At 44.2% G+C, this 12433-nt stretch overlaps 1 protein-coding gene across 3 annotated transcripts in view; it reads right to left on the reverse strand.

Moving 5' to 3' along the window:
* Positions 1-7268: 7268 nt before the first annotated feature.
* TMEM63A (transmembrane protein 63A) overlaps positions 7269-12433 on the reverse strand; it is a 34355-nt gene continuing 29190 nt past the window's right edge. Inside the window, exons 22-24 of one of the 3 annotated variants that reach the window (XM_086631756.1) lie at positions 9415-9530; positions 8977-9039; positions 7269-8375 (exon numbers count right to left, since the gene is read on the reverse strand). In XM_086631756.1, the coding sequence (XP_086487882.1) occupies positions 8205-8375; positions 8977-9039; positions 9415-9530 (350 nt within the window). In that variant the 3' untranslated portion in view covers positions 7269-8204. Of the gene's footprint in view, positions 8376-8969; positions 9040-9414; positions 9531-12433 lie in introns of those variants that run through there. The other 2 variants (XM_086631757.1, XM_086631758.1) reach the window with 2 other exon arrangements.

Raw genomic sequence — 12433 nt, forward strand, 5'->3', positions numbered from 1 at the left:
CTTCCCGCTTGGATTTTAAGATGTGAAGAGGGATACTCCTGCTCTCCCTATGTGTCATAACTGAAAGTCTGCAGTTTTGAGGATAGGATGAACGATAAGTGAGACTTAAGTGATGAGTTTCCATCTTCTTAAAAATGAAAGATAATCCCCCTTTGCAGCAATTGTTCAAACCACTGCAGATGATCAGTGCAGAGGGAGTACAGTCCAGACAAAAGCCGAACAGAAACATGAGAAGACAAAGCCACACTCAACCACCCAGCTACCGAGTGGAAGGTACCAACACCACAAACTCAACTATGTGTGAAGACTGACTCACGACAGTTTCAACAGCACAACAGAGGCGCAAGGAGGAACACCGACTGCTTCACCTTGCCTGTGCCACCTGTCCCAGCAGCTGCCAGGGGCCCGGCATCCTGCTTCCAAAGCCCCCTGCCCCCAGGGCTGCACAAGGGGCTCTGGCTGTGCCCGCAGCCCAGCTGTCTGCCCCTCGCAGCAGCTGCAGCCTGCTTTGGGCCCAGGGAGGGCCAGGCTCTGGAAGCAGGTGAAAAGAGAAACCTCGTCCTCAGCTCTGAAATTCCTCCCGGTCCCTGTCTTGCTCCGCGCTGGTATCCACTGCGCAGCCAATGCAAAACCAGCCTGTCCTACTGATGCTGGCTTCCTGGTAAATCATAGAATCATAGAATGGTTAGGGTTGGAAGGGACCTCAAAGATCATCTAGTACCAACCCCCCTGACATGGGCAGGGAAATCCTCCACTACACCAGGCTGCCCAAAGCCTCATCCAACCTGACCTTGAACACCTCCAGGGATGGGGCATCCACAACTTCTCTGGGCAACCTGTTCCAGTACCTCACCACCCTCAATGTAAAGAATTTCTTTCTTATATCTAACCTAAATCTGCCCTCTTTCAGTTTAAATCCATTGCCCCTTGTCCTATCACTACACACCCTTGTAAAAAGTCCCTCTCCAGCTTTCCTGTAGGCCCCCTTTAGGTACTGGAAAGCTGCTATAAGATCACCCTGGAGCCTCCTCTTCTCTGGGCTGAACAGCCCCAACTCTCTCAGCCTGTCTTCATAGCAGAGGTGCTCCAGCCCTCTGATCATCTTCGTGGCCCTCCTCTGGACTCGCTCCAGTAGCTCCATGTCCTTCTTGTGCTGGGGACTCCAGAGCTGAACACAGTATTCCAGGTGGGGTCTCACGAGAGCTGAGTAGAGGGGCAGAATCACTTCCCTCGACCTGCTGGCCACGCTCCTTTTGATACCCATCCTTCCTTCGTGAAGTGATCCACTTCCTTTGTTCCTGGTTGTCCACTGCAGAAGGGTATGGGGAGGTATTCAGATGAGCGATGTCAGCGCTTATCTGAATACCTGTCACTTCCTCCGCAGTGGGGAAAGGCCTCGCCCAGCCAGCGTTTTTCCCATTGTCTATACAGCATCTCTTGCTCAGTGCGATTTCATGAGCTTGAGTTGCCAGCTCTGCTCCAGCTGAGCCCAAGTAGTCCCACTCACTTTTGGACTATGGCCATCACTGCCTTGTGGGATCTCATCTCTGCTCAGAGCACGCCTACTAACTTTTCAGCTTCCCCAAATGGAGGAAATCTAAGAGCAGCTTTATTTTCCAGCAGTTCTTCAGCTCTTTTGCAACCAAGCCTGCACTGCTGGCGTGAGTTCGTATGGAAGTACATTTGTATCTTTTAAGTTCTAGGAATTCTTGTACGGTCTCAAGGGAACTAAGGTCCACCCCCGCGTTTTTGCCTCAGTGGAATTTATTTTTTTGGCATCACCGCAAGGCTTTTGCGGCTGATAAAGGTTTTTGCAGTGATCAGAAGGTGCTCTCAATCTTCCAGAGAAACTAGAGACAAAGGGGTATTAAGTAACAGCTCACACAAACTGAGCGGCAGACCCATTGCAGAACACGGAGACAATGAGTTCTCCTAACTTCACCGTCTCTTTTCCCTTTCGAAGCTAACGAACAGAAATAATTGCTTCAATCATTCCTCTTAAAGGTGCACAAATGATTTATTTCTCAATTGTTGCCCTTTTCTTTCCAGCAGATTCTGATTTCTGATCTCAGAAGGGAATGAATTCTTCTTATTTTAGGAACAATTTTGAAGTTATAGACGTCAAATATATAAGAATAAGAAAAGCCTACTCCATTTTCTAAAGCTGGAACCCTGTCATAAAAAAATTCAATGCCTGCATCCAAATTATGGTACTTAGCAATTCTTTAAATGACTTCCTTTTCCATTTCCCTCTGTGGAGGTAGTTGCTGGTTTTATTTCTCTACATCTACAGATGGAGGGAAAAAAGTCCTGATAATTTGCCTTAGGAAAAAAAAACATTTAGAATTCAAAATAAGAAGTTTTGACATGGAACATCTTCACTTGAAAGAAGCAACTTGGTGCTTTATGTTTGAGGAGAGCAGGCTGTAATAAAGCTAATCGATCTGAAAAGCCAGGTATAACACACCACTAAACGCATGAAAGATCTTCGCGGAGAAGGAAGGCGAGCTGCGTACAAAAATCCATGTGTCCTACATTCCCTCTGCTCTCAGCCTTCCTCCTGTGCTGCAACTTTTCTTTTCTTAATAAACACCTGAGAAGCACGGATAGAGCAGCCATTAACTTCCATCACAAGCTTCCACACTTCTGCATCACTACATGAAGATTGGAGGTTCACAACCACACAGCAGCAATGATGAGACAGCAACAAATCCTGGCTCCTATTTTATTTAGGAGCACCTCATGACGTACCATACATTAGATTTTTAGAACTCCATTTTAAACATCACTTTTGGAAATAGTGTCTTCATTAACTATTAGCCAGCACATAACCACTGAGTCTAGAAACAGGCGTGAACGTTTCCCTCTCCTCTTGGCTATTTACAGTCCCCTCCCGTTCCCACTTGAATATCGTGTGCAGATCTAGTACGGAGCGTTCAAGGCTATCGGATCTTGCAACCACTGTCCTGTGACTTCTCAGAAAAATCTATTTTACTTCCAGACCTAAACATAAACATCAATTTAGAGTCTGGAAGATAAAAGTGTTTTAAGGCCATAAAATGACACTATCATATCCATGTTACAGCATAGGTATCACGTATCTATGACATCGCAAGGAAATGATGAGATGAAGCTCTGGACTGCTGAAGGCCACAAACTTGGTATCAGTAGATGTTGCCAACCCAATTTTAGACACTTCTACAAACAGGTACAATGTACTGAACCTTCTGAACGTCTATCCAGCAGCAGGTAAACTGAGGTCTGAGGAGGGTTACAGCAGAATTAATACCATTTCTCCCTGATAGGCAATACCATATCCACCTGCTCATTTGGTGGGGTGGGGGAGTGGGACAAAAAAAACCCACAATGAAACAAAGAGAAGCTTTTGTGCAGGAAGTCAAATACATTAGTAAAAAGTGGCCTTTTTAAATACACAAACTCTTAATCTAACCAGACCTGAGGAAATCTAATCATGGCTGTTACGGACAATTCCAAACTAGAACTTTAGTGGAAGGAGGGCTCCATCCAGAATTGAACTGAAGAATATATTGAAATATATTTAGCTCAGTAAGTTAGTGAAATCCTTCCTTAACACCACAGAGTATTACCTTCCACTAGCCATAAAAGTTGGTCTTGAGGTGGAACTTTCAATCCATTCAAAGTTGGGAAGATCAGATACATGTTACACCAGAACCCACCTAGGGAAGGCAGGAAATAAGCTGCTACAGAAGGGAACAAATCCTCCTCCAGGACAGCAAACAATGTTTGCTTTCAAGGAGAAATCCAGAGTCACCCTTTACTGGAGACTGCAGGCTCCTGGTTGGAAGAGATAAAGCAGCTTCGCGTACTACACCAGTTAATTCATGGGGCCACGTTCGTTGTTTCATCGAAATAATTGAAAGCTAATTACGGTACGTGCAACAGGAAGACAGCTGATCTTGATAAGCATTCTCTCAAACAACAAACAGACTCTGCTGATAACAAACAAGTAAAGATAACCCAGGAGCACAAAAAAACTGGGAAGTTGCCCTTGCTGCAGCTGAGGTGCTACAGCCTAACCAATAGGATGCTGGACACAAAGCAAGAGCCAGGAGTTAACCCGAGAACCAAAAAATTAGAGGGAAGAACGTTCCGTTACAATGACCCAATTTTCAGCGGCTCTGCTTTTGGTCATTTCCTTTCTGTTTTGATCTGTCAGACAGCTGTCCTCAGAAAGAAAGAACAACTTCTGTACCTCTGAAATATCTGAAACAGGCACTTGCAGCTGTTACAGACAGGTGACAAGCAGAACCATTCGAGAAGTCTTTAGATTAGGCAGAGAAGGAATTTGCAAGGTCAGTTTAAGCAGCTAAGACACATGTCCTCTTTGAAAGTTATGACCCTGGTCACCATTTGGAAGTAAAAGTGTTCTTTCCTTCTATTGTTGCAGTTTAGAGACACTGCAGCGTGCGTTCTCTTTGTACTCGATGGACTTGGGTTTGTGTTAGAGACAGAAAAAGCCCCCTCCTCCCCAAATCTGCCTGTGCCTCTCACCTCACTTTTGCTAAGAGCCAGGAGAACAACTCTCTGGGGTCTGCTGCTCCTAGGACAAGCCCACCTTCTTGAAAAGCATAGAGATAAAAGGCTTCCAAATGCTAATAAATGAACCACCTGTAGATCATACATGAGGAGGTTGTGCTTTCAGTTGTGCTGCTAGCATCTGTGGGTAAGCAGAGCTGGGAACTGGATTTCTGGAAAGAGACAGAAAGAACATGGCCTAGCACGACAACGAAGCATGTTAAAACTTACCCAGCACAGAGATCTCCACTTGGCTCCGGACATGGGAAAAGCCCAAAGGAAAACAAGGCACAAACGTGTGTGCACCTAATGCCAATGAGCAATTGCAATCTTCACTTGGGTGCTGAGGATGCACCGTAGTAGGGCAGGAGGTGAACCAGACAGAGCTTATTCTACATGTATGCCCAAACTGGCACAGAGCTGGGTGCACCTACACAAGCCAAGTTTTTCCTGGAGCCTCAGCACACCATATAGCGTTTTCTTCACTATAGAAGAAAATCACCTGTAGTGAAGTCTTTACAGAAGTGCACTGAATTGCACAAATACCAAAACGGGTTCCATTCAGCTTTTCAGAGTTTGTCCCCTCAGTTGTGTCACAGAGAATCCCATCACAGACCACACTGTAGGGCTTACTCACGTTTGAGTGTCAGACTTGCCCAGGATTTGTGTTCCACGGGGCACTGCTGGTGGCAGCTGCTGGAACACAAGTAGGGACTTAGCAAGGAGCGAGGTGGCGGGGGAGGAGCTGTTCCAACTGAGCAATGCAAGGAAAGCAGCAGGCACTGGATCTCAGCAAATATGGCTTCTGGGAGCTACAATCAGTAACTCCAGCTGGGCCATTTGCTTAGGCTTCCTGCCAAAAGATTTATAAAAAGAACAGTAAAGAATGTGCAATGGCTTTAAATACGAATTTCAAACGTAGCGCAGCCAATATCCACATTTGTTGAGGCTTCCATCCCTCAGCTTTTCTCTAAGGCTCAGCAAGGAATGCAAGGAGTTTCTCCTGCTGATCTAATTTTATCCTCTCAGTGATATCCCACCAGCATGAAGGAATGAATTAGAGCCCGTGCAGTTTCCTAATTACTTCCAGCTCTCAGAGAGACCCAAAAGATACTAGGGAAGCAAGCACAACATAGCAAAGCTGATAAACCAGCCTTTAATTTGCGTGTTGCTGCACACGGAGGTCTTGTGATCATTTACTAATAGGTGACCCCAGCCTTTACTCAGACTAGTTCACGTCCTAACATCAGGGACATTTCTACGAGTTTAACTGCAACGGAACACAGTGGCAAACAAGAACAGTTGCTACATGATAATGGGAAACCACCTGCATATTTCACATCAGACACATGAACTGGTTCCTCAAGCGCCAGCGATGACTACTTAGCAAGATGTGACTTTCTGTTATCCTAGTAGGTTTTCCATATGCTGTATCTGCGGCATGTCAGCATGGCTGGAGGTGGGTTTATTCAAGTTCACAGGAGAGCTGTCCCTGTCAGCACTGAACCTGTAACCAGCCACAAGAAGCTTCATTACCAAGGGTCAGCGGCCCTCCAAGCACAAGAAGGAAATCCAGTCACCGAAAGTTTTTGTCCTTGATATGACATTCAGAATCTCACAGCAAATATCAAAAGTCACTTGTTCAAAAAAGTAAGTTATACCACAGAGCACAAAAATCCCACAGTGCCAGCACTATAAACAGGTCGAGTGTGGTAACCAAATCATTTATTTGATTCCTCAGTCAGCATACGCATAAGTGTTCACTGCTTCTGCAGACACCTGTATGAGATGGGGTACTGCAGCTAGAAATGAGCTAGGACAAATCACAGACTTCTGATCTAATTAATACAACAGGCTCTGTCTCCTCCTTCTGTCCTCACATCTGTATGAGAGATCAGAGACAAGTAAAGAGTGTGCAGTCTGTTGGTTTTCCGTTTTCTTGGTTTGAATCCCAATCTTAGACGGCAGTTTGTATCCAGGGTACACACCACCTCTAGTAATACCACGATTGCTAAAAAAAACCCCATAATATTCAGTGTACGTTTCACCTCTAGTAATACCACGATTGTTAAAACCAAAACCACCTCCTCCCCACACGCAACCCCCCTGACTAAACTGCAACACTGAAGTGACAGTACAAAGAAGTCTGACACAAATCCATACCCCAATAGTAAACAAGGCTCCTTACTTGCCTTTTAAGAACCAGGAGTTCTGTGTACCTTCGATTAACAGAATGGGCTTGTCATCATTGTCAGAGGATTATCAGAGCTCTACTGGGTCCTTCCTGCAGCAGGGCAGGTCTCCTGCTTGGCATTCATCCAGAGTGCCAGTCTGGGGAAGCTGGAGGCAGTCCTGCAAGACACTGAACATCTGCACACACTTACTTATGCCACAAATTCTACTCCAGTCTCAAGATGTTGCTGCTTCACAGACATGCTAGAAAAGGTCAAGTACAGGAACTAACAGTTTAACAATGAGCAAGTAAACAGAGGGCTTGGGAGGGCCAAAACCTTCTCCTACCCCAAGGTCACCAAGATTCATGCCCTAGGGAAATTTAAAAGTATTTGAATCTCTCATGGGACATACTGTCATTCTAAGCCTCAAGACAGTGCTCTTAGAAACAGTTCGTGACATTGATCGTGCTGTGAGGCAGCTAGCAAAAGAACCGTTCCAATACACAAAGAAAAAAAAATAAGTCAATCAAGACAGTCTGAAATTTCTCTGAGCTCAGTGTTTTATTGCTTTGTGATTATTAGTTACACTTTAGAACAAAGTGGCATCTACTACATAATTTAAAAACTTAGTATCTTACAGCTCATATAATTGGCACTATAGAGAAAACCCAGAGATCTGTCATTTTAACCCAAGATTAAAAGAAAGATAAAATGTTTACATCCTTTTATTGTTGGCAGGTGAACTGTCATTGCAGAAGGCCTCTCAAAATAGTGAATAGAAACTAACAACATAAACTCCCTCAAAAAAAATGTAAAAACAGTATCAGATAAATGCCTCCCTTCTTTTTGCTTTGGTACTTTTAGTACCCAAGTGCACAGTAACTCCCTCATCTCTTAAGGAAAAAAATAACATCAAGTCTACACCGACTACTTTGGGTGACGAGAGACTCCCACACACCATGCTTAGCACCCACACAACCAGCATTTTCATCACAAGTGATGTTGCCTCAGGATTTAACACACCCCAAGAGGTTCATAAATACTAAAGGTTTTGGTTTGTTTTTTTGTTTGTTTGTTTTCTTTTTTCTTTAAAAGCAAGAATTATTTTGAATAAATAAGTGACAGCTGTAACAGCTGCCTTTGCTTTGGTGACCAGTTATCCATACGCAGCATAAGTTATCTTCATAAGGCAAGTGATGAGATAGCATAAGTGAAGTCCCTGAGGATCAGCATCTCTGTGTTCAACATGTTTGTTTCACAACGTGCGTAGACAGCCTGGAAAACAATCAGTCCCAAGGCATCTGCTTTTTAATCTCCAAGCACAGCTGCAGACCACACAATGAATTATTTCTATACTTCTTCTGTAGTCAGGAATATGTAAATACAACAGAACACTTAGTATGCGGTGGTGGTGGTGGAATTAGTTCTCCTAAACCTGGACCAAGTGCTCCACCTTGTGTTAGTCCTTGGCATTCAACGCGAACCTCTTGATGCCTGCTCAATAATTGCAGGTCCAGCAGAATAGCTTATGATTTCTTCTGCCTGTGAACTAGTGTTGTCCATGGTGCCATACGATTGCTGCTCCTTATAGGCTAGCGTCGTCCTTTCCGTAGAATGAGGATGCAAAACTCGGGGGACGTACATCTGAAATCACAAGCATTAAGAATTTTACTAGTCTCTCAAAGTATAACGTTGGCGTAATGCACCCAGGATAATTTTTCCCCTCACCACTCTTCTTTTCATCCATTTCCCATTCTTCACCTTAACACCTAAGGCCTTTTGCACCCTAATGGTGGCTTCCTGGTGCAACGCTCACCTGTACTTGCAGACTGTGGCACAAATACCTCTATTTCTACCTCAGTCCTACATCCATTTTAGTGACACGGCAGGTAAGACCTGCTATACGTCACAGCTTTCAAAGTCACAAAGCAGTGGCAACTGACTGCGTTTGGCGGCTCTCCAGACGTGAGGATCTGTCTGGTGTAACGGCTCAGAACACAGCGTACAGAGCTGCTGGAAGTAGCGTGTCACAACTATTCCTAAAACATCAGCCGAAGGTACTTCTGGAACACCACCTGGGAACAGTCAAGGAGCCCAGCTGCAGAACTCTGGTCCCACACACATATGGGAAGTCCCACGGTTCACTCAGACTAATATGTCCCACACAAGCTCTTTGGCAAGCAGGGTGAGAAATAAAGTTTTTCTAGGGAATGTAAGAGAATGTGTGCAACTCTTAACTTCTTACAGAAGACGTTGGGATGGTTGGTACATCTGTGTCGTTTCCTCTTTCACCTTGCGTGTCTTCTATCTGTAACCAGTAGCAGGTGGAGAAAGGGAGAGAGACAATATCAAATTGTTAAGTCAAAACACTATACAGCAATCATGAGCACCCAAGAACCCACACAGAGAGATCTCTGTGCAGTGCTGGTACTCTCTCCTCCAGTCCTCTTGCATACTTCTTCCATACTCCTCTTTCCGCTCAAATTCAGTTCCCGCTAACGCAGACTTCCCACTGTGCCAAGCAGCTTACCTCTGCTATCAGCCCTCTTTGGCTGTCTTACTGGAATGAACCTTTGAGGAGAGACGTTGCTAGCGAGAAGGCACAAGCAACCCAGTGGGAATAGCTGCTGCTACATGAAGCACGTAGGTAGGTGCTGAAAGGCGTTAGGTATTCACCACTTACCTTATAATTGAGGGGGCTCAGGTACTTGAAACAGCCAAAACAAGTATAAGCCAAGCAAATAACAATTGTGATGTTGACAACTAGGAAGGTGAACATGGTTGTAGGTGCTTTAAAGCCTAGGAAAATATCCAGAGAATACAATATAAAAATACATAGCAGGCAAACAAACCAACCCTCATTTACCTTCCTCTTTTTTTTTTTTCCTTACAGGACTGGGCACGTCACTTCCAGCCCCAAACAGGAGAACCTCATTACACACAAAGCTTGTTGATCAGTAAAACTGCTGAGCAAGCTGCTCCCTCAGCTTCCTTAAAGGCCAAGAAAGGTGGCTGTAGTACTTGAACGATAAACGAGACTCAGAGCGATTCTTCCCCTCCTCCCCTCAGTCATCTATTCTGGACCCACTTCTAAAATACTTTCATTAATGATCTGTGAAATGTAATAGATAGAGTACATTTATTAAATACGATGATGGCACCAAACTAGATGGCTTGCAAACAACCCAAAGGAAAAGAAATAATAGGGAAAAAAATAATCAAAATTACCTTGACAGATGACCACTCTCTTTCAAGGAAAAGAAAAACCAATCAAAAATAAACAGTAAGATGAAACTTTATGTAGAAAACTGTAAATAATGACAATTTGGAAGGAAAAATGAAATGTAGATATGAAGAGTAACAAGCCTGTAGCACTGCAGAATCTAACTGATGATTACAAGCTGGAAAGCAGTCTATAGCGTGATGCTTTCACAAAATGTGAAGGGGAAAAAAAAAAGGCAAGTAAGTCTCTGGTACCTATTCAAAATAATTCAGTGCTACTGAACCTTCAACTTGAGCAGCCTTGTCTGTGTAGGACACCATGATAAAATATGGACAGAAGTGGGTGGAATCCAAGGAGAAGGAACAAGACAAGAAACTGTATAAATATGAACTAAGCTGAAAGGTGAGGGGGGACGGACGGACGGACGGGGGGGGGGCGGGGGGAGAGAGGGAGAGAGGGAGAGAGAGAGAGAGAGAGAGAGAGAGAGAGAGAGAGAGAGAGAGAGAGAACAGTCTCTAGGCAAGGACGTGGTAGCAACCTCTAGTATGGAAAAAGTGATAATGATTATAGTGACTTATTATTCTTTGGGTCCACTGGGGAAATATTCTGAAGAAATTAATCTCATTTTGCAGCAAAGATGACTTGAATAAGATATGGGGGAAAAAAACCCCAAAGCCTAGCTGTTTCCAAGCTTCTTTAGTCAGAAGAGGCAACACGAATCCTCAAATATTTTTATGGTAACCCTAGCATATGCAGTGGCAAAGAACAGACAAGTTTTACTTTTTAGCAGATTATACAAGCCCTGTGCAGATCTGTTAATAAGGAGAGAAAAAAACAAAAAACAACCAAACAAACAAAACACAACACACACACAAAACCCCCAAAAAAACCCACAAACATGTTGCTGTTCAAACCAAAAAGGGAAGTGAAAAAAACTCCCTATGGGTATCCTGGAATGTCCTTTAGAAGAGGTTGTTTTTGTAAGTGTAGGTTACATCAGGATTTACCAGCTGGTGAGGCACGTCTATGCCAAAGCCAACGTATGGTGTGAACCACAAGGCAAACAGCAGAGATCGGGGAAGAAGAAATCTCCAAAGCTCAGTTTTCCCTGCCTTGAGCCCTCGGCTCTCCTCCCTGCCAACAGCTCTAGAGAACACGCGACTTCAGTGACTACCCCAGGAGACAGGTTGAACTGCAGATAGCACCATCGCCGCCTCTGTCATGAGGCCCAGTGGTGCTCCAGGTGTAGGACATATGGATGGCGTGAGAGCTGAGGGAGAAATCAGGGACTGAGAAGAAAACAGACAACACCAGCACAGCCTCAGCCTATCACCTTCTGTATGCAGTCAAGTGATGTTTGATCCGGACTGAGCTGGGATAGAAGTCCTTCCAGCCTTACACGACTATAATGAGTGAGAAAATAGTGTTGCCATTGTACTCTGCAACCAGACTGAAATATCCGTACAAGACAAACTATACAAATCAGTGACTAGGCAATCGAGCTTTACACATCACAAACTGATTTATTTTGCGGATAAGGAAGTAGAATGCTCTTCCCTCTCCTTCCTTCTCTTCAGCACAAGCAGCAGCAATTAAATCCACGTCAATGAAACCAAAATCTCAAGTCCCAACCTCTCAGTCTCACACCACTTGGCCAGACTGCCCTGTGCACTGACAAATCACGGCACAACATCCTATAAACAATGACGTGTTACTGACCAAGCCAAACGTGGTAACCCAGTCTGTATCTTCCATTATTAAGTTCCACGACAAATGATGGTTTTACCACAGATGCAAAACCAGCAAGCATTACAGTAAAGATTTAATTTTTACTATACCAGGATTTCCTTCATAACAATTAAAGAGGTGCATCAATTGCTGCATGTTTGGAGTTGATTTTTCTAAAGCATGCTCAGAAATTCTGCTGTTATTTTAGAGGACATAGATTTGTTGGCCTTCCTGGTTGCAAAGACAGCTCTCAAAACCAGGGAAAAAACAAGCTCTCAAACATACAAGCAATGCAGGGACATCTGCTCAAATCCAAGGACAGCCTGAAGCAGTAGTTCCAAGTGCGTCTTACATCCATGGGGAGCTTTCCCTACAGTTAGGTGACAGTTTTCCAACAGTATCTTTTTTCCTACCGGTATGCTAGAAAAACACAATGCAAGCACGGTCGTATGTCATCCGTGCTGCGAAAGCAGAGGAGAGGGCAAAATACGGGTAGATACCAAGGGCCTCCTTCCCAAGAAGGGAAGCTCAACTCCTCCAGCATCACTGGCATCCCTGTTCCATGCCAAATGCTTTCTCCTATATCACGAATAAAAAGCCATAAGCTATCGCCTACCTTTTCTGATGTCAAAGCTGTTCATACACCACAGCCAGTACTGTCAATGCAGAGTATTTGCAAAATACAGAATGTCCCTATTTTTAAAATAAATTACACACAAAACATGAGGTTTCACGTTACAATATGGGGAGG

The sequence above is a fragment of the Tauraco erythrolophus genome, chromosome 2 (genome assembly GCF_009769465.1).
Source record: "Tauraco erythrolophus isolate bTauEry1 chromosome 2, bTauEry1.pri, whole genome shotgun sequence".
Lineage (NCBI taxonomy): Eukaryota > Metazoa > Chordata > Aves > Musophagiformes > Musophagidae > Tauraco > Tauraco erythrolophus.